Here is a 27,250-nt window from a genome sequence, read left to right as displayed (position 1 = left end):
CGAGTGGAGCCCCTACCTGCAGCGCCGAGCCGAGCGCCGCCGGCTTTGTTCGCTTTGTCTGCGCGCACCTGAGTGGCCTGCCGGGAAGGTCGCCATCCTGGAGAGCATACCGGCGCCGCACCAGGTAAGGGGTGCTGGCTCGGGGGCTGTGGGTGGAAAAACCCGAGTTGCCTGGAGCGGTCGCGGGGACCCCTTCCCTGGCGGCCGTGGAACGAGCTGTAGTTTTGAATAAAAGCTTTGGGAATGTGTGCCCCACTGTAAGCACACGCTACAGAATTTCCTCACGCTTTTCCAAACCAGGCAACCTTGTCCTCCCAAAGAAGTCGCTGCAGAAGAACTCGAGGGAGGTTCGCTGCTCTCAGAGAGAGGGGGGGGGGGGGCGCTAGGCTTTTCACGGAATGCACATGCGGGGGACTTTTCCACTTTCCAGCTCCCCGCAGCAAAGGGCTGGCTCAGCCCTGCCCCTTCTCCAGCCTGCCCTGGACCGGGCCCTTGGTGGCCTGCTGAGACAAAGTGGGAGGGTTTCGGCACATGGAAAACCTGAAGTTTAAAAATCTGGGCACTAGAGAGAAGAAAAGGGACGACGGCACTCGCTGCCTTTGCTTACAGCGTTGTCTACTTCAGCCTAGACTTCTCAGGGGGACCCCGCTCTGGAGAGTGAGTAACTATCAGTGGTATGACCTCTACTATAAGCTCTCTTGGTTAAATAAACCTGAGACCCTCTGGATGCTTATAGATTCAGTCCCAAAACCTCAAGGTCTGTTTTGCTCAGAAATGTCCTTATTGAGAGAAAAATATGACAAGTCAAAGGGGAGTCTGCTGTTGGCAACAGCCAGGAGGTGGGGCAGCCAGACTCAACTCTTGCCACTTGTCACCCAGCTCCTCAGGCCCTGCTCTTCCTTTGTAGACATTAGCTGAAAGCCACCTTCTGGGATTGTAGAATTTCCCAGACTTGATTCTCAGGCAAATCCCAGGGACACAGAGGGATTCCTCATTATCCCAGAGTGCCTGAAAATCCATCAAGGAAGTATTTCTCATCAACTCTGGTTTGGGTCTACCAGCCAGAGCTTAAGGCCAAGCTGCTCCACCCCACCCCTGCCTTCAGCAGGCTGTGAAACAAGCCAGCCATTGGTCCATGTTTCTATGGTTGGACGGATGGAAAAACGTGACGTATAGTTTTAAGTTTACGGCAAACCGAGCAGAGGTACAAAGACTTTGCATATACTTCCTGCGTCCCCCCCAGCCCGCCCTGTTACTACCATCCCCCACCACAGCGGGAGCCTCCAAACTCCCTAGTTCAGGACTCGCTGTAGCACATTCTAGATATTTGGACAAATGTTCACTATTGCCTAAACTGTCCACGCTTTGCCTAATCATCCCTCCCTCCCCAAGACCCATGGCAATTACTGATGTTTTTAGCTATCTTCGTCATTTATCCTTTCCCAGACGTCATGTGGTTGAATCGTACAGTGGACAGCCTTTCAGATGGGCTTCTTCTGTCTCTACTGCACACGGAGGTCTCCACTCCTGGCTTTTTAAGGAACTTCATGAGCAGGCCATCGCTGGCGGGCAGTGATGACGCCGGGGCTGGGTGCCTGGTTAAAAAGAAAATGCCTTTGTTAACTGCACCCTTACCGCGTGTGTCCCCACAGTTACAAACATTTTCATCGTCCTGGGCCAGGGCAGGTGCTTAATGATTCCCTTTGGACAAAGGACGTTTCCTGTCTTCGTGTTAGTGGGAGTGACGACAATAGAATGAAGGCTTCGGAGCAGTGGGCTGCAAACTTGTGCACTATGCACCATGGAAATTAAAAACACAAAAACAAAAACACTGTAATCTGGAGGTGCTGTATGAGCTTTTCCTGGGGAGATAGGGACAAAAGTCGACCCATCCCAGATAGTGCAACAGCAGCATACCAAAGCCTGCTTCCTCCAGAGTCCAGGCAGACCAAGGAGTCTATCCGACTCGCTCACAGAACCAAGTCTTGCCCTGGCAACTTCCTGGTAGCAGAGTAGATGGAGTCACTCATCTCTGGAGTAGAATTACACACAGCAGGCAGGAAGCTGCAGGAGGGACAGGCTGAGAGCCAGGTGAAGGTGTGCTGACCCCTTGACCCTCCTATGGTGAGCACGACAGGCTGGATCTTGAAGCTGTGTTGTAGGAAATCACAGCTATTGATGAAGAGGGCGTGTGTGAAAGCCAGTGTTCTGCAACAGGACTGTGACAGAACTGCCAGTTAAAGACATTTTCCCCAGTAAGACTGTTCTAGAATGCCCATTGTGTCATCCGCACACAGCCACCATGCAGGAGGGGTCGCCATGTCTGCACTTTGCTGTTTGAAACCTGGGACCCTGCTCCTAGAACAGCTGAATACACTGAAGTCTCTGCTTCAGTTTGCCTTTTCCTCCTCCAGCTGTACACACACCCCAAAAAAGTTACAGTTGCTGCTGTCGGTCTGCTCGCCTGTGTTAGTAACTGCTGCTATTTACCGGGACTCCTCTAATCTGTAATTAGGGAGGGCAGCCTTCGCCTGAGGGGGCCTTTGAACCGGGTTCTGTGGCATCCTGCCAACCTTCTCGGGCGAAGAAGTGGATAGTGTCACCTCTGTTATAGAGAGAAGAGAGCTGAGAGGTGGAAGTGAACGAATTTACCAGAACGGCTCATGCTCAGGTCTCTTGTGGGCCTATTAATGCTTGTTGGACCCCACCTAGATATTGCACCTGTCCTGACATGGCCGGGAGATCCTGGGCTGGACCCCAGGTATGCAGTTTGCTAGTTCTGTGACATTAGGTCCTACCTTCTCCAGGCTGTTTCTGTGGAGATGGATGTGCTCACGTGAACCCTAGAGGACTGAATATTGTTGAGTGAAATTGGTGAGGTGAGTGTCAGGATCTCTTAACATCAGGTAGAAAATGAACTTCTTCTCAGCAAGGTTTTTCTCATGTTGTCTCACTGTTATAACAGCAAGATCTTAACCATTCTACAGATGTAAGCGCTGAGATGGGGTTGGTGCTTGCCAAGCCCTAGCGGCTGGAAGCAGAGCTGGACTGGAATCCAGTCTCCAGACATAATAGCCTGTGTGTTGTTCCCCACCTCCACGTTCCCCTGGGTTTACAGCCCTACAGAGCATGAGTCCTGAATGATGTAGAACAGCCAGGTGAGCCTCGGGCTGTCTGATCTACAAACGCCTTAGCAGATGTGGAGAGAATGGGAGCCTCTGTCCCAGTCTTCCAGGGACTCCCTGGTGACACCCATTGTTCATCCTGACCTGCTGATTGCTGCCTGTGAGACTGAAGGTTTGTTGGCCCTCTTTAAGGAGGGCACGGCCTTTCCTAGGAAGCCTTAGGATGTTTTCCCTACCTGGGAATGGTGATGCATGTTTGTGGACCCAGCTACCCAGGAGGCTGAAGCAGGAGGATTGTTTGAGTTTAGCAGTTCCTGCACAGCTTAAGAACATAGCAATACCCTGTCTAAAACAGACAGACAGAGGGGATAGACAGACAGGGAGAGGGGGGAGGGGGAGGGCAGGAGGAACTCTCTCTAGCATATCATACTAGGAAAAAAAGCTGTCCTCTTGTCTTGGGTCTCTGGGCCTGAGAAAGATATTTTATGTGAAAGACAAGGAAGATGATTGTTAGAGTGAAAAACAGCAAGGACTTCCTGGGCACCCTGGAGCCGTCCTCTGATTTCAGTCTCCCTGTTCGGGCACTGGCTGTTAGAAAGAACTCAGGTTTCCTTCCTGCAGATTGGGGAAGGCTTACAAGGAACACTCTGATATTTGTGGAAGAAGTTTTATTTTCTAACGAGGTGGAAGCGGTTTTCCTTTTCCTGCACTCTTCATATCTGATGATGAGGAAAGATGGGCACTGCCCTGCAAAGCTGCCCTCGGTAATGGTCTTTAAAAAGCAGCCTTGCTTTGGCTTTTGTTCCTTGCGGTGTCTGAGAAATGCAATTCTTAGTGTGTGTACGATGGAATGATTGAGCAACAGGCCTCACTCGCCTGGTGCAGGTGCTGCAAAGGTGTAGCAATCAGATGGGACGATGGGGTGCAGCCTCTGAGTCCATCTGGGAGCTGCCTGGAAGCCGGAACAACACGTGTGGTGAGCACGGGTAATGGAACAGGAGGAGGCAGCGAGCAAGGCGTTCCGTAATGGAAAGGGCTGGGCAAGGCGGATCCGCACACAGGGTCAGCTCCTGCCTCTGGCTTGCAGATCGTCAACAGGAATGCACATGGCCCTGGAAATCTCACCGTGTGCTCCAGTACTATTGAATTGAAGGCAGGTACCAGCTGGTACAAACTGCCAAGGGAATCGATTCAGGGTGTCAAGGGTGTAATTAGGATTCTCTTCCTCTGTTCCACCCCGTAGCTCATAGCTTTTTTCTGGACCCCAGATATCTGCCCCAGTGCCCTGTTGGCCTGCTGCCCAGTAGCTCTTCCTTGCTCAGCGTTCTCCTAGAGTCTTCCCCAGAATCCCGAAGGTGGTGGGTTGAGCTAGAATGGACTCCAATTCCCTGGCCAGCACTGTAATGCGGCATCTGTAATGGGGATGATAGACCCTCACTGGCTGCCTAGGAGGGCTAGGAGAGAAGACCCAGATATGGGGAGCCTGATGGCAGCCTGTGATGATTTCCTGGGTAATAGTAGTTGTTGATTTTTACTGCAGAGTTCATCCTTACTAAAAACATCTCTAAGCTGTACATGGTGTACACCTGCAGTCACAGCTACTCAGGAGGCCAAGGCACACATTCAAGGGCAGCCAGGGCAATACAGATAGATCCCATTAACTTTTTTCTTGACATGGAGCAGTGGTTTGACTGTTAGCTACTACTGTAAGAATATTTTGATACGTAATGAGATGAGAATAAGCCGGATATTTGTGACAATTGGGTGGGAAGAGTCTGGGTGCTGATGGGACTTTGCAGAATGCCGGAGGACAGCTCACCAGTTTGGCAACAGCAATCCTTCCTTTTATCTTAGTCTAAGAAAGTTCAGTGAGCATATGAACACAGAGACACCCTGAAAGGTTCCCTCCAGCCCCCTGCAGATGGCCTGAAGGTACTGACGCAAGCATGTGACTTCCCTTCTATGTACCAGGCCTTACAGTGTCAGGGCTTCTCCAGAGACCAAGACACCATCCTCAGTGGCACCTGGCAATCAAGACAATCAGATCACAGGACAGTTTCTGTGTGGGCTGTGTGGTAAGAGGGGACAGGCGAGAGATGCCATGTGACCACCATTTGTGGGGAACTGTTTTCCATGCAGTTCCCATTTGCAGAGTGCCAACATAAATTTTGTCTTAATGAGCAGAAAGGTAGGATACCGAGAACGCCCAGCTGGGCAAGCAGAGGCACATTCATAGGGCACAGTGAAGTTGCTTACGTTAGTCCTATGCTGTAGAATGAGGGCCCCATGTTTCCTGGTGTCCCAGTGAGCAGGAACCTCCCATAACATCCCAGCAAGCTGGGAATGTGTTTCCGGAAACATCATTTACATCCTGGCTTCTGTGCGTGCTTGGGGTCAGACGCTGCAAACCCAGAAAACCACGTTGAAGCTAAGGAATAGGACAGCGTTGGGAAGTTTCTCCTGAGTCCCACACTGCCTCTATCCCACTACCTCCTCCACCTGCCTCATTCCCCCACTGGCAATGGGACCTGTCCCACATCCAGTGTAGGGCATAAAAGGAAATACATGCTGAGAGAAAGTCCCGCACCTGTCTTGCTGGCAGACCCAGGATCTGGAATCATGTGAGCCCCTCTCATGGCCAGCAGTCTCCCCAGCTGCCTTTCTCCCTTGACAGTACCTGGGACTCTCCTGATGCCTCTGTTCTGGTAACACTGAGTGTGCAGGGGGTTTGTTTGTTTGTTTGTTTGTTTGACAGCTAGAGTCATCTGGGGCCAGGGATCCTCAACTGAGAACATGTCTCCATCAGATTGGCCTGTGGGCAAGTACAGGGGGGCACTTTCTTGATGAATGGTTGACGTAGGAGGCTCTAGCCCACTGTGGGCGGTGCCATCCCTAGGCAGGTGGTCCTTCTTGTATTATATAAAAAGGAAGCTGAGCAAGCCAGGAAGCAGCTTGGTCTCTGTGTCAGTTCCTGCCTCTAGATTCCTACTGGCTTCCCTTCATGATGAGAGCCAAATGAACCCTTTCTTCCCCAGGTTTCTCTTGGTCATGGTGTTTTGTCACAGCAACAGAAGAGAAATACAGACATGCAGCTTTTCTCTCTGCACACAATCTCAGTAGCTGGAGAGAGGTTTCCTGACTTGCTAGAGAATTCAGAAAATGAGGGTGTTCAATTCCAGCCACTGCCTTGCTTGCTTTTGGAGAAGTGGAGGAGGGAATCGCTTTAAAAGGGATCACATGGCCTGTTGGGACCCTGCAGGGCAGAGAATGGGGACTCTGTAGACAGAAAATCTCTCCCCAAAGCTGTGGAGACCTTGACTGGATTTGAGGCAGGAATGATATCTGGAAACACGTCAGACGGCTGTTTAAGGTTAGAGTGTTTGGGGAAAGCCTCCATGGTTTGGGGACACTTGCCTTCTCCAGGCTGTGGTGATCACGCTGAGGCCTCTAGTGCCCATTCCTGGGTACATCCATTGAGACATCCTGGAGCCGGTCACAGAACTCAGGGCTGATATCTGCTTTCTGTTCCTGGCCCTTTAGGTCTGACAACATGCCTCCATTTCTGTCTCCGCCAGCTGTCTGCATACTCCTCTTCTCTACGGGTAAGGTGTTTTATGGTGGGCTGTAAATTTTGAGGGTTTGGTTTGTTTCTAATCCCACGGACTTTAACTTCATTTTTGGAAAAGATTCTTGTGTGTACGGAGAGGAGAAGGGGTATGCTTGCCTGTGTGAGCAAATGCCCAAGCCAGAGTCCGATGCCTGGTGTCTTCCTGTCACTCTCCACTTCAGCTACTGAGGCCAGGTCTTCCGCTGAACCCACAGCTCACCCTTTCAGCTGGGCGGGCTGCCCAGTGAGCCCCTGGGGTTGTCCTGTGTCCACCACCAGGGCCGGAGTTACAGACACACACACTGCTGCAGCTTGCATGTGGGGGCTGGGGATCCGATCTCAGGTGCTTGTGCCTGGACAGCAAGCGCCTCACCCTCAGAGCCGCCTCCCCGCCCTGATTTTAGCTTTTATAGTCTCTCAAATCTGCGTCTCCACCGTGTGGCAGCCTCCCTAGCCTAGACCCCATAGTCTTCAGCTTGGACTTCTACAGTTGCCTCCTGATGATCTGCTCGGGTCCACCTGCCCCTCCATGCCGTCCTCCAACAGCAGCCTTTTCAGTGTACAAATCCGATCACATCTGGCCCCACCAAGAGCTGCTAAGTGACTTTCTGCTTTGTGAGTCCTCTGTGGCAAGTCTCCTCCTTCTGCATCCTTACTTTCTCCTCTTCACAGAGGTTCTGATTCCTGGTGGCCACTCTGCCCAGATCACGTCTCCACCCCATCCTGTCGGTCACCCGGGTAAACTTCTATCCCTCTCTTTTTTTTTTTTTTTTTTTTTGGTTTTTCGAGACAGGGTTTCTCTGTGTAGCTTTGCGCCTTTCCTGGAACTCACTTGGTAGCCCAGGCTGGCCTCGAACTCACAGAGATCCGCCTGGCTCTGTCTCCCGAGTGCTGGGATTAAAGGCGTGCGCCACCACTGCCCGGCTTCTATCCCTCTCTTACCCAGCACAGCTCCTCTGGGCCCCCAGATTGTGTCAGTTCACCCAGAGCCTGTGCCCTGTAGCACCCGACACAGAGTTTGCTTCTGTGACTTTGACAGCGCATGACTTCCACGGGGAAGGACTCTGTAGCTGATGGCATCCTCGTCGCTGGATAGCTCCAGAAGTAGACTGACAGACCAGAGTCCGCTTCCTTAGCCTCCCGAGTTGCCCCTGAGTTCCAGCCTCTCTGAGGGATGAACTGAGATAATGGGGAGAACCCCATGTGTCTGCAGACAATCATCCCGGAACAAGTGCACTGACGGTTCAGTTATGCAAGGCCAACCTGGGTGCTCTTCTGCAAAGCTGAGGTGTGGGACTGAAGCCTCTAAGACCGTGATCCTCCCGAGCCTGCATTTCAGAGAGCAGACAGTTGCTGTCTACGGAGTCGACTTCAGTCACCTCCTTTCTGTCTCCCACGAACAAGGCTAAAGACACAGGCTGCCCGACCCACTCCGCCCCATCTCCAAGCCAGAGAGGCATACTCTCTCTCTTGTCTTCATGGCCTAGGGGCTAGTGTATACTGAGCCTTCTTGAGGAGCAAGGCCTAAATAAGGTTTCTGGTCGGCTTCCCCAGCCTGAGTTCTGCTGTCTTGTGATGGTGCTTCCCTCCTGAGACCCTGTCCCACCTGTTCACATGCTTGATCTGTCCAGCATCCATGGAAGAGGCCATGTCACTGACCAAGGGGACCCAGATATAGGTGGTATGGCTGGAACTGACTGACACCCAGGCCTCCTGACTCCTGAGCTGGCTCCACCACTGTGGGTCCTCTCAGGAGACAGGACTGGGGAAGAGCTCTCTGTCCAAGCCTGGACTCCATGAGTGAGTGAGCGAGTGATTTCATCCGTGGCTCTCAGGATTGTGTGTGTATTAGCACCACCCACCCACCAGGAGAGTAAAGTTCTGGGACCTTAGCAGGAGGTCTTTAGAAGAGGCTGCTGACTTGATTAGAAGCAGCTATAGTAAATCACCCTATTCCTATTCTGTAGCATCACAAAGTGGTTTGCAAAAGGCACCCAGAGTGCCACTCAGACTGAAGACAGGCTCACCCAAATCCTGGTACTTGCTCTGACTCTTTATCTCATGATGCAGAGGGGCACAGTAATGTGCTTAACAGGTGGGCACTGGTCATAGATCTCACCAGTTCCTGTCTCGGGGAGGTGGGTTTGGGGTTCCTGCAAAGTCTTTAAAAGTGTGAGTACTTCTGTGTTTGTTATGTGGTTGTGAAGAGTCTTTGGCTACTGGGCTCCTTGTCAATAACTCAGACTTATTTCAGGGAACTTTAGTGTCTGGAGTTCAGGTGGAGGGCAGAGCTCTGAGCATGGAAGACGGGCACGTTCCTATGCTCGGCAATTTCCAGGGAGCTGAGGTCCCAGGGGATTATGGGATAAGCTTCGGCAGTCTGCATGAGTTGACAGCCCTTGATGGTCTCCAGTGCAGTGCAGCAGAAAGCCTGTCCTAGACCCGGTACCCCATAGCCTGGGACTATGGACCTCAGTGCTTGGTGATGGGAGGCAGTGACTGTTTGCTGAAACGTAGAGGAAGGGACGATGGAGACAGAGCGGTGTTCACGGAGCCTTTGTATAGAGAGCAGCCGGGAAGGCAGAGGGACCCAGCCTGGCCGGTGCCGCGTGAACAGGCTGACCAGTGACACCCGTGCTGGCGGCGGCGGCGGCGTTCCCAAGCCCACTGCGCTGTTTGAGTGTCTGTCTGTGATCCGTTTCCTGGCAGCTGCAAACCCTGTGGCTCCAGGCTGCTGTACCATGGGACGCCTCTTTCCCACCGGCTCCCCCTCAGCCTGTCCCAGCAGCTCCTCATTGTCAAGGTTACCCTTTGTGTTCCCTTGCTCCAGGCTCTGCCTCCCTGGCCCCTTCCCTCTATGCTGCCACTGGTCCAGCAGCTCCACACACACTTCTACAACTAGATACCCAAGCTTTGAATCTGCAGAGGGAGCTGGTGTTTCAGAAGCATTCCCTGGGTGTCCTCCTCACTGTTTTCCGGTTAAGTCATCCTAAAGCAGTCCCAGGACCTCTTGGTGTGTTATCCCCACCTCCAGAGTTCATTTCTTAGTTTTCTTTAAATTTGGGGTGCCAGAAATTGACCCCACAGCCTTGTGGCTGGCACACAAGTCTTCTACCACTTGACTATACCATCAGCCCCAGAGTCTTTATAAATTATCTCATCTCTAACTGCTCTTAATCTGTTATAATTCCACTGAGTATGAAAAAGCACAAAAAACTTATCAGTGAACATGCTACCCTCAAACATTTCAGCTCTTGGTCATATTAACTGTATTGTAAACATATCAACGTTTTTCACTATTTCTGTCTGATAGTAATCTCTTTGGCCCTTCTCTAGCACAAAGAACACTGAAGGAGAGGACCTTACTCCATGTTTCCTTTCAGGACGACTGTTTTCCCCTGATTTATTTTCAGTTACAATACCACAGGGTCAAAGGATGGAAGCATTTTCATGATGCCTCGTTCACGTGGCCCAGGTGTTTTCTAGAAAGCTTTGTATTGATTTACAGTATCACCATTGTGGGGAAAATTCCCAACTGAATCCTGTCTCAATTATATTTAAAATCCAAATGTAGCCATGTAAGTTTGCACGTATAAGCATTCGGGTACCCCTTTTGAACGTTTGCCCTGGTTCTCTTCTGTGGATTTGTCTCTTCCATGAATTTTAAGCTTTATGGCAGCGATATCTTTTTTTACCCAGTGACAGATTGAGAACCTTGCAAGAAGGTGCCTGGATCCTGAGCCAAGAGCTGTATCCAGAGGGGACACAGTTATGATCATGGACAGAAATCCTCAGGATCATTGTCGTTCCGTAGCCATCTGGTGTTAAGAACAAACAATGATAAAACTTTCTCCTACAAGCTACTCAAATATAAATAGCAAAGTTACTTCATAAAAGTGGAGAGGTTTTTAAATGCTATCCAAGTATCCACAATTCCACAATGCTTGGGGCTTGGGGTAGGAATGAGTGCTAAATATATATAAATATATAGCATGTGCTATCCCGATACCTCCTGAGAGTTTTCACTGTCATCCGGCTTCCTCTAGTGGGGTGGCCAGTCATTTCCCGCATTCACACCCCAGCCCTGTAAGCCACAGCCACAGCTCTCTGGTGATTTTTGAGAGAGGACGGTTGGACTTCTCCACATCTACCCTCTGCTTTGTTCGTTTAGGTCACATGATGTAGAGACAACGATATCTCCCATCCTTCCCTGTCATGACTGCTTCTGCTTTTTTCTCTCCCAGTGTCCCCATCCATCTCTCTTCAGGAAGTCCATGTGAGCAGGGAGACCATTGGGAAGATCGCAGTGGCCAGCAAATGTAAGTTCAGTTTACCTACTCCTCCAGACATGGCTGTTCAGACCTGTGCGGCGGACCCAGCCATGCCCCTCCTGAGAGTTTGCACTGTCATCCCGGCTTCCTCTAACGGGGTGGCCAGTCATTCCCCCCATTCAGACTTTATATATATACATATATATATATGTATGTATGTATATATATATATATATAATTTTTTTGGTTTTACAATACTATTCAGTTCTACATAATAGCCACAGATTCCCCTTGTTCTCTCCCTTCCTGCCCCCCTCCCCTTCCCCCCAGCCTACCCCCCAGACTTTTTTTTATAACTCCTGCTGAGCTGCTCTCCATGGTTAAAATAGTAATGATTAGAAGCAGCAACAACAAAAGCAACCTCTTGAATTTTAAGTTAAATTTTCATTTCATTTATTTATTTATTTTGTGTGTGCACACTTATGTGCATGAATGCACTGGTGTGACGTGCATGTGGCGCCCAGAGGACGCTTGGAGGGACTGGTTCTCTTTCTACCATGTGGGTCCCAGGACCGACTTTAGTCAGCAAGCCAGGTGCTAAGTGACTTTACCTCTGAGCGGTCACAGCGGCTCCCTTTGTAGCTGGTTTTCTTGTCCCAGGGTTTTCTGTCACCTGACTGCTATCTACCAAGCCACCCATATTTCCTGCCACATTTCTCCTACCTGCTGAAGCCAAGCAATTGCTTTCCCTGAGGCCCTGCCTGACTCCTCCTCCCTCCCACCTCCTAGTTGGGGGAGGAACTTAGGATTTCATTCCAGCTCCACTACTTCCTGGTACTTTGTTACTGGGAAGTTACTGCTTCCCTCATCTGTCCAGTGGGAGTGAAAACACAAATCTCAGGCTGAGGGGGTGGCTCAGTGGGTAAAGTGCTCATTTGGATCCTCAGTACCCACATAGGAAGCTGGGTGTGGCAGGGCGCTGTGATCCCAGCACTGGGTAGTGATGACAGGCTCGCCGGTCAACCCATGAGCTCCAAATTCAGTGAGAGACACCTGTCAACAAGCAAAACAGAATGCAATGGAAGGACATACAGGTTGTCAGCTCTGTACTGCAGACATGCACAGGTGTGCACACCTGCATGCACGCACACATACACACATATGCATATCACACACACACACACACACACACACACACACACACACACACACAAAAGAACTCTTTAGGAGTAGAGTTGAGATCTAGATGACAGCTAAAAGTACAGACTGCCCCGCTAGGTGGTAGAAGAATTTCCTCCATCCAGTGTGGGGATGGCTGGTAGGAGCCATCAGTGCATGTACTAAAAATGCTAACTATGTGCCTTAAGTGGTGAAGTGTATGGTATAGGAAGTCTCAAGAAATAGGAATTTCTCAAAGAAATAAAATAGTCGGGGAGCTGCGAGGATTAGATACGTGAACACGTCAGATACATCTTGTGCTGGCTCGTTTTATGTCAGCTCAACACAAGCTATAGTCATCTGGGTAGAGGAGGGGCTCAGCTGAGAAGATGCCTCCATAAGATGGGGTAGAGGCAAGCCTGTAGGGCATTTTCATAATTAGTCATTTGAGAGGGCCTGCCCAGTCCTCTGGAGGTGGTGCCACCCTTGGGCTGGTGGTCCTGGGTTCTATAAGAAAGCAGGCTGAGCAAGCCCTTCATGGCCTCTGCATCAGCTCCTGTCTCCAGCTTCCTGCCCTGTTTGCGTTCCTGCCCTGACGGCCTTCCGTGATAAACCGTGATATGGCAGTATAAGTCAAAGGGCCCTTTCATCCCCATGCTGCTTTTGGTTCTGGTGTTTTGTTGCAGCAGTGAAAACCCTGACTAAGGTAACTTAAGCCGTGCTGAAGTAGAAGAAAGGCGTGGTCACTTCAGTTATTTGAACTCTTGGGTCACTCAGCCTCACATCATGACTCTGGAGGCTGGGCCCGTGATCACCCAGAAGACCCTCTTCACAGGACTCCTGTCATACAGCTGAAGAAGTGCCCACAAGCAGGCAGGCCCTTACCTGTCTTTCTTTATAACATGGAAGCATCTAGTATAATTTCCTCCCTCTGCTCCTGCCTCCAGTGATGTGGTGCTCAGCGGCGGTTGACATCCTGTTTCTGTTCGATGGCTCTCACAGCGTTGGGAAAGGCGGCTTCGAGAGATCCAAGCACTTTGCCATCACTGTCTGTGACGCTCTGGACATCAGCCCTGGGAGGGTGAGTGCAAACGCATGTTGTCCAGTGTCTTTGGTTTCTAGGGACAGAAACTCAGCTGGAAGCAGAAGAAAGAATCAATTGTCTGTGGGATGTGGAGGACTAAGGGGCAAATGGCAACGCGGCGGGATTGATGCTGGCAACTTGGGGATCAGCCAAGGCAGTTGAGTGAGCCCTTCTTCCTCGGCTTTGCTTGCTTTGATTGACTAGCTTCTTTGCAGCACACAGCAAAGGTCTTCTGTATTGTCCTTCCAGCTGGTTCCTCCGCAGGTCGGGGAGAGGTTGCGAGAGTGCACCTCTTAGATCCTTGTGGATCAGGCAGAGCTCCTAGGAGGGCACCAAATGACCTCAGCCACATGATAATCCCCTGTCCAGTCTCAGCACTGGAGAAGAGGGCCTCGTGCAGGTTCGGGGCTGGAGAGGGAAGAACATGGATCCAGCTTCCAACTATAGAGAGACTGGAGTTTAAAGCAGTGTACATCTTTGTGGATGCTCTGTGGGTGGTCTGTTGTTGAGCTGGATTTAAGGCAATGAAGTCTTCCCTCTCAACAATTAAAATTTCATCCCTGGCTCCTCAGAAGAGGGAATACACACTGAGCAGACTGGATCTTAGTGTGAGGCACAGCCTTGTCCTCTCTTGTCACTTGGAAAGATCTGCTCCTGTCTGATCAAGTCCAGAGAGCACCTTCATGCCGAGTCCTTCCTGGCTTCCAGTGCCACAAATACATAGTGGGGTCACTGTGACTCTTGCTTCTAAAAGGAACAGTTTTGAACAACCCAACAGCACAATGAATAATGAACACAACCCTCTGAGAGACACAGACAGCCCTCGGTGTGTGCGAGGTCGGGGAGGGGTGGGGGGTGGGGTTCCGCCCAGCTTCCCTGACTTAGCAGCAGATCTCCAACACTGTATCTGTTTGCACTCCGCGGCTGAACAGAAGTACTGGTGGCTTGGTGATGTGCTCCATGGGCAAACCTTTCATAAATGAACCCCCAGGCTCCAGAAGCATAGGAATGTCCAACACTTCCACTTCCATGGGGGCACACCAACTTCTCCCACACTGTGACAGCGGCTTGGGCCCTCCGATCTGATAGTCCTGAGTACTCCCACCCATGCAGTTATTGATTACAGTGTTACTTGTCACCATAAAAGAATTCAGGCGCCAGGCAGTGGTGGCGCATGCCCTTAATCCCAGCACTTGGGAGGCAGAGACAGGCAGACCTCTGTGAGTTCAGAGGCCAGCCTGGTCTACAGAGTGAGATCCAGGAAAGGCTCCAAAGCTACACAGAGAAACCCTGTTTCAAACAAACAAACAAACAAACAAACAAAAGATTTCAGGCAATCTGAACATGCATTGGTAGGGGACAGGTAAGAACTGACAAGTTTCCTGTTCATCCTTAATTACAAATGATGTAGGGTTCAAGTTCAGAAAGATAGACTGGAGCTAATATATACACTTTCTGAATTTTCTACTATGTAAACCCACCCAAAAATAAAGTAAAAAGAAGGGTAGGTTAGTTTGGAAAGCCCATAATTATTTGAATTAAAGACTAGGCACAGGGGGAGAAAGGAAGTGGTTTTCAAGACAACATTCCTGGCTTAATCCTGTAAAGGATTTGGGAACAAGCAAGGCTTGTAATGGGGGCCAGGTTGTCTGGAGAGGGGTGTCATTTGCACGTGCAGGCAGTCAGGCCGGTCTCTGACACTAGAGATGTCATTCACACAGTCATGACAGGAGCAGCCCAGAGGTTCTGAGTGTGGTATCAGAGACCTGCTGGGTTTCCACCTTCCTCCAGACAAGGCCCTACTTTAAAAATGATCCCCCCACCAGTTACTCCTGGAGGAAGCGGCAGAAGGCCAGTGACCTTGCATTAGCCTAATGTGTCCTGAATGGGTGGCAAGTTGGGAGAGAAGAGAAATATGACATGCATATTCTTTATTTATTTATTTTTTTTACATTTATTGTATGTAGGTGTGTGTACTCACACATGTGGGGTCAGAAGGCAGCTACTGGAGTTAATTTTCTTCTTCTGCCTTGTGGTTCCTGAGGATCACACTCAGGTCACAGACTCCACAACAAGTACCTTCATCCACTGAGCCAGCTCACTGGTCCTGACCTGTACATTCCTTCCTTTTTCTTTTTTTTCCCCTTTGGTTTTTCAAGACAGGGTTTCTTCTCTGTGTAGCCCTGGCTATTCTGGAACTTGCTCCTTGGACCAGGCTGGCCTCAGACTCAGAGATCAGCCTGCCTCTGCCTCCCAAGTGCTGGGATTAAAGGTGTGCACCGCCACCAGCTGGCTTGATATGTACATTCTTTATCCTATGCTCTGCAGAAGAGGCAATAGGCTCAGAGACATTAAATGATGGCTGGGGGAGTCACAGAACAAGCTCGGACAGGGTTACATGTAGAAGAACTGGGGTGCTTGACTCTTAGCCCAGGATTTGCCCAGATTGTCCATCTGTCTGTCCCTGTGGGCAGCCTCTGGGTTAGAATGGTGTAATGACACAAAATGCCATCTCCTGCCACCACAGCCAGTTGACAGCCGGCAGTGTGGCAGTCTGTGGTAGCGGAGGGGATGGCGGCGTGGATTGGGGCGGAACACAGAAAGAAAAACAGGTCAACAGACCTTGGCTGACGACGCTGCCAGGGGCAGATCTCTACAGCTCAGGATTGAAGCATCTCTGTGTACGTTGATTATTTTTGTGTCTCGATGACCAAAAGGAAGGAAAAGGTTTATTGTGCCCATGGATTTGGGGAGACTTTAGCCCATCATGGTGGCGAAGCTGGGCTATGGAGGTGGCGGCATCTCTGGCACATGGTACAGACCAGGGAGAAGAAAAAGCCGCCGAAACCAGGCCTGCCTGCCTGTATGACCCACTCCCACCTGCCAGAACCTTCAAAATAACACACTGAGGACAGAGTGCTCGAAACAGGAACCTGAGATACGTACTTCGGGTTCAAACCATAGTGTAGAAATGTAGTATGGAATCCTAGGGCAGGCAGGGCTTGTAACAGAGCCAGGGTAGTGAGGAACCTGGGAGCTTCCGTATAGCCCCCTACCTGCCGCCACCCTCCCACTGCTGCTCTGTGAAAGAGGCAGAATGGCTCCATCATGGATGCTTGGGGAGATCAAAGTGGGTTTAACCTAAGAAAGACTGAGAAGCAGGGGCTGGGGAGGGAGCTCAGACAGCAGAACAGGTAGAAGAAGGGCTTGCTCCATAAGTGTGAGGACTGGAGTATTCCCCACACCCACATAACAAGCACACATGGTGCCACACATTTGTCACCCAGTACCGAGGAGGTGACAAGTGTGTAGCCACTCTACCCTGACTAGTCCCCGGGTCCCAGTTAGAGACCCCATTTCAAAACACGGAGAGATACCACCCAAGGTTGGCCTCTGGCCTCTTCATGCTCTCTCAGATGCAGAGACACAAGCACACACACAAAAGCCTTGAGGAACAGAAAATGGTGTCTGCCTGGGTGAGCCAGAGAAGGCACTCTGCGGAAAGGCTTTGCTGGGCGGTGCTTGTGTGGCTTCAGGGTTTCTGTCTTTTCTGTTTGTGGTATCTGATTTGCTGCTCATTTTGAGTCCTTTCGTTTTAGGAAGTAGCTTTGTGGATGGCCTGTTGTTTAGGTAGAGTTGAAGTGTTTGAAGTCTTCCTCTTAACACAAACTCAGACACTCACTTCCTGCTTTAATGGCCCTGTGACTGGGGTGCGGACAGAGACCTGGGTGGTTTGCTTCTGTGTACAGTAAACTGAAGATAAAAGGCAGTCATTGTGTTCCCAAACCACCAATTAAATGAAATGCCTGAGCAACCGACTGGGGCTGTTTCCTGTGTGCTTTGATTTGAAGCTGAGTTCTTCCTGCTTAATCCAAGCAAGTGGCCCCAGCTGCCGGTCTCCAGAGAATTCCTCCCACCCCTTCGACCAAATAACTCCTTCCCATGGTTCAGTAAAAAGGAGGACGGTGGAAGAAAATCTGCACCCACACACTCCCCACTCACAGACCACACCACCTGCTCTGATCACCGGACCCCACTACCTGTTGGACCCCTAGATCCTCCAACCTGTTCTGAGCAGCCTTGCAGACCCACTCTGTGCAGGCATGGGCACCATGAAGACGTGATTTCATTTTCTCCTTTTCCAGAAAAGTTAGCGTAGTCTACACATTGCTCTCTGTCTCTTGTCTTTTTATAGCTATTATCTGAGCAACCTCATCTCTCTCTATGTGGATGTATAGGTATTACAGGTAATTAGCCCATCATGAGGATGATTTACCAGGACTAATTAGCCAGCCCTATTGGTGGACTGTTGTCACAAATACACTGTGATCTCGTAAATGCCTCATTCACTTGAGTGGAAGACTATCTCTAAGATAATCTCCAGCAGCCACATGCATTCTTAGCTGTTGGTGTTGCCCTCCATAGATCTGGTACCAGTTTACATTGCTACCCACAGCGGCTGAGAACCGTTCCCTTTGCAGACACCGCATCTGGTTTTTGTTGTCCTTGCTGCTTTGTTTTTTTTTTTTTTTTTTTTTACTGAGCTGATAGGAAAACAGTATTGTTTTCCTAAGGCCAAATGTCCTACCATGAAAGAACCATTTGTTTTTCCCTTCTCTGATCTTTGTTCATGTCTTGGGCCAGTTTGCTGCTGAACTGTTGTTCTTTTGCACATGGAGGAAACTAACCCTTGCCTCCATGAGCCATGAAGTCCTTTCTGGTTTGTCTTTACCTCTGACTGTGTGAAAGTGTGTTTTACCCAGAAGTTTGTTCCAAGCATTGGGATTTATCAGACAAGATTCAAGACTGGATTTTAGTTCCTAGCAAACAAAGGTCTTCTCCCAAGAGTTCTTCTAGAATGTTCCTGGGTAAGATACAGCCTTGCAGCTTGCATGCATTTGCACTTCTCCTTGTGTGGTGGTGGGTGGGGTGTCTTTCCAGCTGCCGAGGTGTCATGTGCTGAGCAGACAGTCTTCTCCACCAGCTTGAGATGTTTTTTTTGATTTCTTGTTATGTTCCAGGAAACTGCAGCAGGCTTCCTGTAGCTAGACTTCTCAGGTTGTTCCACTGACTCCCTGTGCCATCCCCTCGCATGACCACCCAAGACTTAATGTCCTTCTGTTTTTAGCTGCCAACAGCTTCCTGGCTGTGGGAGGCCAGCTAGGTGAGCCCAGGGCATTAATTCATTGTCTCCCAAGTACTGGGCCTGCCGAGGGACTGCACTGGGGACTCAAGAAGTGTCTTTGCCCATTTGAAATCTTTGCCATAGTTGACCTTAGTTCAGAGACTAGTGACTGAGAATGTGGCACCTCTGGGGTTTGGTGAGCTGAGGATTAGGAGCTGGTTGGGCCCTGAAGAGGAAACACATGTTGCAGTGTTCATGACTCCAGATGTTCAGCTCCCCAGCTTCAGTCCTGTGAGGCACGTGTCCGGTTTTCTCCCATGGCCTCAGTTAGGAAGCAGACTCTTCGTTCTCCAGCTCTCTCACTCCCTCACTGCTCCACTATCGTGTGTCCCTGTTTTAGGAGCCGATTGACTCTCTGGTCTAGAGACTTGGCAGGAGCAGGTCATCAGAGGGTTGGTGGCTGTGGTTAGGTTAGGCAGTGGCCTCTGTGGAAACTTTGGCTGGATTTGAAAGCATTTTGCGCCAGTCTGTGTCTACTCCTGAGGAGGCAAGGGGTATGACAGGGCTTTAGAGAAGTCCACATACCGGAAGTCCAATGGCCCAGGCTGCCTTTCCTTGCTGGTCCAAGTAAGCCTTGCACAGTGTCATCTGTATATGTTACTGTTGTCTTCAGTCACATAGGCATTAACTGGGCCCCCGTGGATCAAATGAGATAATGCACGAATTTGCACACAGCAGCACCCAAGCCAGGAAGCATTTGGCAGATGCAAGCAGAGCCTTGCCTAAAGCAGCTGGCAGCTCGGCCGGAATAGCTTCGAGATGGGTAGCAGATGATTAACTGCCATAGCAGGACACAGATGTGTCTGTCTGACCATGCCCTTCCAGATTGTCCAGCTGGTCTGTAGAACCATGGACAGGGAGGCTGTCCAGAGATCCCACACAGGATTTGTGGAGTGCCCAGGAAACACATGAGTCTGTCTTCTCTGGAATGGTCCGAAATCCCTGGGGCCTCTGGCCCTGTCTCCTCCTACAGGTCCGAGTGGGAGCCTTGCAGTTTGGTTCCACTCCTCATCTGGAATTCCCCTTGGACTCCTTTTCCACCAGACAGGAAGTGAAGGCAAACATCAAGAGGATAGCTTTCAAGTAAGTATTATGGGATAGTACCATGACGACACTAACGCTCGCTGCTTGCTTCTTCCTCTCTCTCTGTCTCTGTCTCTCTGTCTCTGTCTCTGTCTCTCTCTCTCCCCCCCTCCCTCTTTTTGAAACAGGGTCTCATTGGGTAGTCTAGGCTGGCCCAGAACTCTCCCTGAACCCACAGAGATCCTCCTGCCTCTGCTTCCTGAGTGTTGGAATTAAAGCCGTGTGCCACCATACCTGGTGAAGCTAGCTGGACTTAGAACTGTTGTCTTGAAGGGTTTAGTTCTACTCACTTCCTGCCCCAGCTGTGCATGCTGGGTAATTCTCAAGTCTGCCCCTTATTACTTGATATCATCCAGGTGGAAATATAAAACACTAGTTAAAAAATTGCTACTGTTATATGCAGTTGTTGGTTACCTAGAAGAGAGAGTTAATGAAGGTCCTGTTGGGGTAAAGCATGTAAGGTTAGGGGAGAACAGTGGTACCAGCCTCAGCTGTCCCTGGAGACCTCACAGCTTTGGACGTTCACAACATGTCTCCAAACCTCACTTTTTACACCCTGAAAAGTAAGTTTCCTTCTGTTCCTGAGGGTGCTTTAAGATGGTGGAGAGCTGTTCATGTGCTCATCTTCATACACAATCATAAATGTATGCATGTGCTCCTAGTGCAGGAATGTGTGCATGCCTGTGCTCATCTGCTTACACAGTGCAGGAATGTATGCATGCCTGTGCTCATCTGCATACACAGTGCAGGAATGTATCCATGCCTGTGCTCATCTGCTTACACAGTGCAGGAATGTGTGCATGCCTGTGCTCATCTGCTTACACAGTGCAGGAATGTATGCATGCCTGTGCTCATCTGCTTACACAGTGCAGGAATGTGTGCATGCCTGTGCTCATCTGCTTACACAGTGCAGGAATGTATGCATGCCTGTGCTCATCTGCATACACAGTGCAGGAATGTATCCATGCCTGTGCTCATCTGCTTACACAGTGCAGGAATGTGTGCATGCCTGTGCTCATCTGCTTACACAGTGCAGGAATGTATGCATGCCTGTGCTCATCTGCATACACAGTGTAGGAATGTATGCATGCCTGTGCTCATCTGCTTACACAGTGCAGGAATGTATGCATGCCTGTGCTCATCTGCATACACAGTGCAGGAATATATGCATGCCTGTGCTCATCTGCATACACAGTGCAGGAATATATGCATGCCTGTGCTCATCTGCATACACAGTGCAGGAATGTATGCATATGGCTGGGTCATGACTTAGATTATAAATCAACTCATATGTAATGTTGCTCGTTCATATCGGTATACAGACATATTTTGTGTGCATTATGTATGTATGTGTGTGCATAATCTGTATGTAACTATTCTACATACATACATGCATGTGTATATTTAGGTACACACACATCATGCACAGTCCGCTAGCCCTCACAGCAGAGTTTGATTTATCCAACTCTGAGCTCTGGGTCTATCCTGGTTTCCACTAACCCCTGTCCTAGAGCCCAGTGACATCCTGCCGAGGTTTCTTGTCTCAGCCATTCATAGCCATCAACTTCAGTTTCCAAGGCCCTGAGCCGTGAGGTCCTTTTCCCAGTCAAAGGCCTCTGCCAGCTCACCTGTGTTCTCCAGCATCTGAGGCCCCACACAGGACACAGCAGAATCTTGGTGGATTCTGAAGGCCCCAGGGTCTCATAGGAAGCATTTATGACATTATCATCCCAGACTGTTTATCAGCCCTTTTCTCTGTCCTGGGTCTCCCAAACAGGAGGAGTGGAAGCCGTACTCAAAAAAAGTACAAAAGGAAAAAGCACCCCAGTGCTTTGAAGAGCTAGCTATGATGAGAATGTCTCCATGTACCTACTGGCCATTTGTATACTTTTGCTGGAGAAATGGTCTATTTAAGAGGTTTCTTCTGGGGATGATAAAAATGAAAAAAAAAAAAAGTGTGTGGATGGGTGGGTGGGAAGAGATTCTGAAGCATCATCACTCAGCATGTGCACTTACCACACACTCCCTAACAGTTCTGGCCCACGCCTCTTTCTCCGGCTTCCTTGAGGATATTATCGTTCATGACATGACATCACAAACACATTAAGAATGCCAGAGGAAGGAGCTCAGTGAGATGGCTCAGCACATAAAGGCGCTCGCTGCCCTGCCTGATGACCTGAGTCCAATTCCTGGGACTCATGTGGTAAAGGGAGAAAACCAACCCTTGCAAGATGCCCTCTGCCCCCCACATACATATCATAGCATGCATGTTCCGCCATCCCAATAAGTAAGTAAATAAATAAATGTAAGAAAAAAATTTAAAAATCCCGGAAGAGGCTGCAGGGGGTCGATGAAGGAGCCCCTTTGTCTAATAAACAAGTTCAGCTCTTCTGTGGGGATGTGTTGAACACTTCTGCATCCTCTTCGACTGTGAGGCAACAAGCAGAGCAAGGAGGCTGAGGACATCACAGTGAAGATGTGCTTGTGTGCACTGAGGCAGAGGAGTGGTGGTCCAGTGGAGGCAACAATGACGTCCCCATGCCCTTCTTTCTCCGACTGGTTAGGAAATCGCGTCTTAGACCCCTGGTCTGCTAGCTCTTCCAGACCAAGGGCAGCCTCACAGAGTGTTACGAAGCCCCTAACCACTGAATTCTCGCTGCTTTTCGGGCTGTTTTAGAGGTGCCAGCCCAGCCTCTCAGTATCGTACCGGCGATGACATGAAGTCAGAGAGAATGTAAACGGTGGCTGGTTCGTGGATGTCAGAGCTCCTGGCTAGCTAGCCTGCCTGGGCTTGCCATCCACGGCATTCACCTCACGAGAGCCAGCCCCAGGACTCCCGTGACTGAACCCTTTGTGCCTCTCATAGCTCGGTTAGGACACTGTTTCCTCCGTAACTTTGCTTTGCATAAAACCATTTTTCAGCCTTCTCTTTTAAGGATTAGTTTTTAATCATGCATGTGAGTGCGGGTGGCCTCACAGGTCAGAGGTAGGTGTCAAACCCCATGGAGCTGCAGTTTTACGTGGTCATGAGTCACCTGATGTGGATGCCGGGAACCGAACTTGGGTCCTCTGAAAGAGCAGTGCGTGCTCTTAACCACTGAGCCATCTCTCCTTCCTCCCCAAGCCGCCTTCAGCTGCTTGTAACTCACATTAACATTTAAACATGGCTTTAAAAGTATGTGGCATTTCAAAGTATTTTGTTATTTTTATTACATATGATTTGGTATACACTTCTACATGAAACTGTATTTATGTTGATCCTCTGATAAGCTGAATAATACATCTACCACAGTGTGTTTAATCATTTCCCATTCCCCCGGGAAACACTTGGGTTGGAGCCTTGGATTTTTGTCTATCATTTTCAAAAGCTCAGATCAACTTCCCCTCACTTGAAGTGAGGTTTCTCATGTGATATCTTTCCAAGTCTGTCCTGTGGTAGCTCGCTTCCATCAGAATTGTATTCATGGGAGTGGATAGAACTGGTTTAGAATGTATATTGTCTAGTCCTGAGGAACACACCAGTCAGTCTGAACTCACAGGGACTAGGGGCTGAGAATGAACATCTTTACGTAACTGATTTTATGTCTGCTAGGACTTGAGGGTCATCTGCAAGGTCAGCTTCTTACATCGACCTGTGGGTGATAACTAACCCGAGGTTACTCACCCATCCATTTTGTCCTCAGATCATGCCATTCTGCCCCTACTCTAGCATGGAAGGACCCTGGACTCAGGCTAGGTCACTTTTCAGAGTTCACCTGGCTAAGCCCTCACAGTAAAGGTATCGGAGCCCCTTTAACTCAAGAGCCCCTGCTCCTAGTCACTTGGCTACACTGATAGCAGCAAAAGCTTGGATGCCAATCTCCACCTCTCCACAAAGCAAACCTAACCTCCGCCTGGGACCACAGCCCACTGCAAACCTCCGGCTCTCCATTTAGCTTGGTGCCATGGTGACGTCAGGAGAATCTTGTGTCACTCTGAAGGTGTCCAGGGCAGCCTGGATGAGAAGTGCCTTTTGTTTTGGTCCTCAAGCCTGTAGGAAGAGCAGCAGTGCTGGGTTGGGAGGAGAGTGGTGTCCTGGAGGGAGAGCAGAGCCTGACTGAGAAATACAGAACCAAGGCTGTGGCCAGGAGCCTCCGGAGCTCAGTGCCCAGGCAGATGCAGGGCACTCACTCCTTGACCACCAGGCACCTTGGCACTGGGGGGATGTAGCTGAAGTTTTCTCCAGTCCTGCCTGCCCACAGTCAGGACAAATCTCTCTCACCCGCCAGTCCCACAGTCGCTCAGACCCAACCAAGTAAACACAGAGACCTATATTGCTTACAAACTGTATGGCCATGGCAGGCTTCTTGCTCTCTAGTTCTTATATCTTAAATCAACTCATTTCTATTCATCTATAAGTTGCCATGTGGCTCGTGGCTTACCAGTACCTTACATCTCACTTGTCATGGTAGCGGCTGGCAGCGTCTCTCTGCCTCAGCCTTCCACCTCCCAGAATTCTCTTCTCTGCTTGTCCTGCCTATACTTCCTGCCTGACTACTGGCCAATCAGCATTTTATTTATACAGAACGATATCCACAGCAGGGGGAGTTTTATGAGTGTCTAGGCAGAACACACACAGGGGTTGTCAGACATTCTCAGTAAAAGCTTGCAGGTCATGTGGTCTCTGTACAATGTACAGAAAGGCCGGGAATGTCTCTTTTCCACTAAAACTATGAAATGGGCAGCAGGACCTGTTTCTCTGAACATTACTGACCCATCTCTCTGCTAAATGCAGAAGACTTGGCCGACTCAGAGGAGGGTGGGCCTTCACTAAAGTGAGCCTGGCTTTCCAAGTAGCCACTGGGAGCACTGGGAGGAGAGGTGCCTAGGCAGGGGGCCCATGGCAGATCTGCAGGAGGCATAGCTGTCTAGTGTTAAGGCAAATCTCTCTCTCTCTCTCTCTCTCTCTCTCTCTCTCTCTCTCTCTCTCTCTCTCCACACACACACACACACACACACACACACACAATGAGAGCAAGCAAGCGAAAGAACAGGCAAGCTGTATCCATGTTTCCAGTAGGTTAGATGTTTGGACATAAGAATGTCAGCAGGCCCCTCTCAGAGGACCAAATTAAAGGCAGATATTGTCTACAGATATAGTGTATATGTCTGATATACATACTGTGTATGTACATACCCCTCCATCCATCAGCATCACAGAGTGATGAATGATGCCTCAACCATGCTATTCATGTGGTTAACCACCGTAGTGATTTCATCCCCTTCACAGTTGCCCATGCTGGAGACTCCCCTCAGCTAAGGTTTGGCCTCAGTAAGCTGACAGTTCACTGACCATAGACCCATTGTGGTGAGTTGACAGCCCTGGCTGGCTGACACCCAAAGCCAGCTGGCGGCCCGTGAGTCTCTTTTTGGTCTGGATGGTGGAAATGCCCCTTAGAGCCTTTGCTAGGGTCACTGCTCTTGCCTTCCCACAGGAACCCATTGCCTCTGGGCTCTCTTCCACACGTCCCCCACTCACTTCTTCCCGTCTTCCTCCTGTCGTCAGAGGCGGGCGCACAGAGACGGGCCTCGCTCTGAAACGCCTGCGCAGAGGGTTCCCCGGAGGCAGAAACGGTGCTGTGCCCCAGCTCCTTATCATCATCACGGATGGCAAGTCCCAGGGGCCCGTGGCTCTGCCAGCTAAGCAGCTGAGAGAAAGAGGCGTCGTAGTGTTTGCCGTAGGGGTCCGGTTTCCCAGGTGAGTACCTCAGTCTGCGTCAGCCCTCACGCTGTGGGGCCAACGTGACCAAAGACCTCACAGCCACTGCAAGACTGGGGGTCTAGGAGAACCCATTGGTCTTTGCGTCTCTAACTTGTTTTGCTGCCTCTGGCTACAGTGCACAGCACGTCCCAACCTTTGAAAGCACTGGGTTTTCATGCTTCCCTCGGCTTTTAGCTGAACATTTGGTTCTAAGCATCAGAAATCAACTCAAACTCATTTGACAAAAATAGAAATCAGTGGACTCACCACCGCCTTTCCCCATGTGGGTCAGCTGCTCCTCTGGTGGGTCAGGGTCATGGGTTTCATTGCTGCTCAGCTCCACCCTGTCCGTCACATGTCTTTCAGCCTGGGAAGGTTAGGGTTAGGAGCTGGGGTCATGGACAGCACGCCAACCCACAACTTCACGTCTCAACACTGGGTGGAGGGCCAGAGGAGGGGGAGGAGGGGACCATCTCCAGCTTCTGCTAGCCCAGTTCTGATCAGCCTGAGTCACATGGACACCTGGTTCTGGCAATGGGCAGGGAGTCTATGAGAGGTCTATACTCCTCCAGCTGCCCTCATCCAGGTGTTGGGCAAATCTGCATTCCTGGAAGAGAGTGCCACATCTCCTCTCCTCCCCTCCCCCTGCCCCAACATGATCTCAACCTTAAAAATGGACATGTACCTAGTCCTTGGGTACTAATTGTGAGTTTTAGGTGAGATGACTTTGAGCTGGGCACCATGCTTACATTTAGAAATTTGATCTTTTCTCTCAGTTAGAATAGGTTTCCTCCTCATGTTGACGATAGTATGGGTTCTTAGAATAGAGACTGTACAGATGCCCATCTCATTGGAAAGAACTGGACAGTAAGACATGTGACTTCAGGTGGAAATGGTGGAAAAGGGCAAAGGTTAAGGGTTGGCGGGGACAGGGGGGTAGCTTTGTTAGAAGGGGAAGCTGCCCAGGCTGCTTTGAGGAAGTTTTGTTTCAACAGGCAAGGTAGGTGGTAGCAAAGACCTAGGCAGTAGCTGTGGGTAGGAGCTCAAGCAAGTAAGCTTCTGAACTGCAAGAAATACAGAGCTGAAGCGTGATCCTAATTAGTCTGAACCATAAAAACCTGGGGTCAGCTATCGAGGATGAAAGCTGAAAGAGCAGAGCAGAACAGCAACCACTAGAAACTTCTTACCGCTACGAATCCTCAGACCGAATGGGGGACCCCCGAGATCCTGTCTCTGCCTCCCTAGTGGTGGGAATAAAGGTGTGAGCCTCCTGTGTGCTGGGATTAAAGTGTGCACCATCACCTCCTGCCTCTGTTTCTCTTTTAGACTGGTTCTATCTGGTGTAGCCCAGAGTGGCCTTGAACTCCTGATCTTCCTGCTTCCTCCTCCCAAGTGCTTGGTTTAACGGTGTGTGCCACCACTGCCTGTCCTCTATGGTTAACTAGTGGCTAGCTCTGCCCTCTGATCTCCAGACAAGCTTTGTTTGTCAGAACACAAACAAAATATCACACAACATGGAGTGGGCCAGGGAGGCCATGAGTACTCCGCTGTGGGTGCTGGACGATGGCTCACTGGATAAGAGTGCATGCAAGGGTGAGGACCTGAGTTTGGATTCTCAGAGCCCATGTTTAATAAAAGGAAAAAGGGTGCAGCTACACAGACCTGTAACCCCAGAGCTATAGGGACAGTGACAGAAGAATCTGTAGGAGTTGCTGCCCATCAGCCTTGCACCAGCCAAAGATGTGCACACATACACACCACACCACACTGTACACACACGTGCGTGTGCACACACACATCCACAACACACCACACTGTACACACACGTGTGTGTGCACACACACACATATACACCACACCACACTGTACACACACGTGCGTGTGCACACACACACCATACCACACTGTACATACACGTGCACACACACACCCCACACATAGCCCCACACACAAACCACAAACCCCACCCCCATGCTATACTTACATATACTATACAT

The 27,250-nt window shown here is 50.1% G+C and overlaps 1 protein-coding gene across 1 annotated transcript in view; it reads left to right on the top strand.

The window, feature by feature from the left end:
• The window catches only part of Vwa2 (von Willebrand factor A domain containing 2), a 39,475-nt gene continuing 12,225 nt past the window's right edge, over nucleotides 1–27,250 (top strand). The window contains exons 1-6 of the mRNA XM_028875154.2: nucleotides 1–124; nucleotides 6,666–6,727; nucleotides 10,977–11,051; nucleotides 13,109–13,242; nucleotides 19,404–19,513; nucleotides 25,059–25,250. Coding sequence (XP_028730987.1) covers nucleotides 6,676–6,727; nucleotides 10,977–11,051; nucleotides 13,109–13,242; nucleotides 19,404–19,513; nucleotides 25,059–25,250 — 563 coding nt within the window. The 5' untranslated portion in view covers nucleotides 1–124; nucleotides 6,666–6,675. The remainder of the gene's footprint in view (nucleotides 125–6,665; nucleotides 6,728–10,976; nucleotides 11,052–13,108; nucleotides 13,243–19,403; nucleotides 19,514–25,058; nucleotides 25,251–27,250) is intronic.

Source organism: Peromyscus leucopus, chromosome 1, assembly GCF_004664715.2.
Source record: "Peromyscus leucopus breed LL Stock chromosome 1, UCI_PerLeu_2.1, whole genome shotgun sequence".
NCBI lineage: Eukaryota > Metazoa > Chordata > Mammalia > Rodentia > Cricetidae > Peromyscus > Peromyscus leucopus.
Note: the sequence above shows the minus strand (reverse complement) of the source record. Positions and strands in the feature narration are given on the sequence as shown.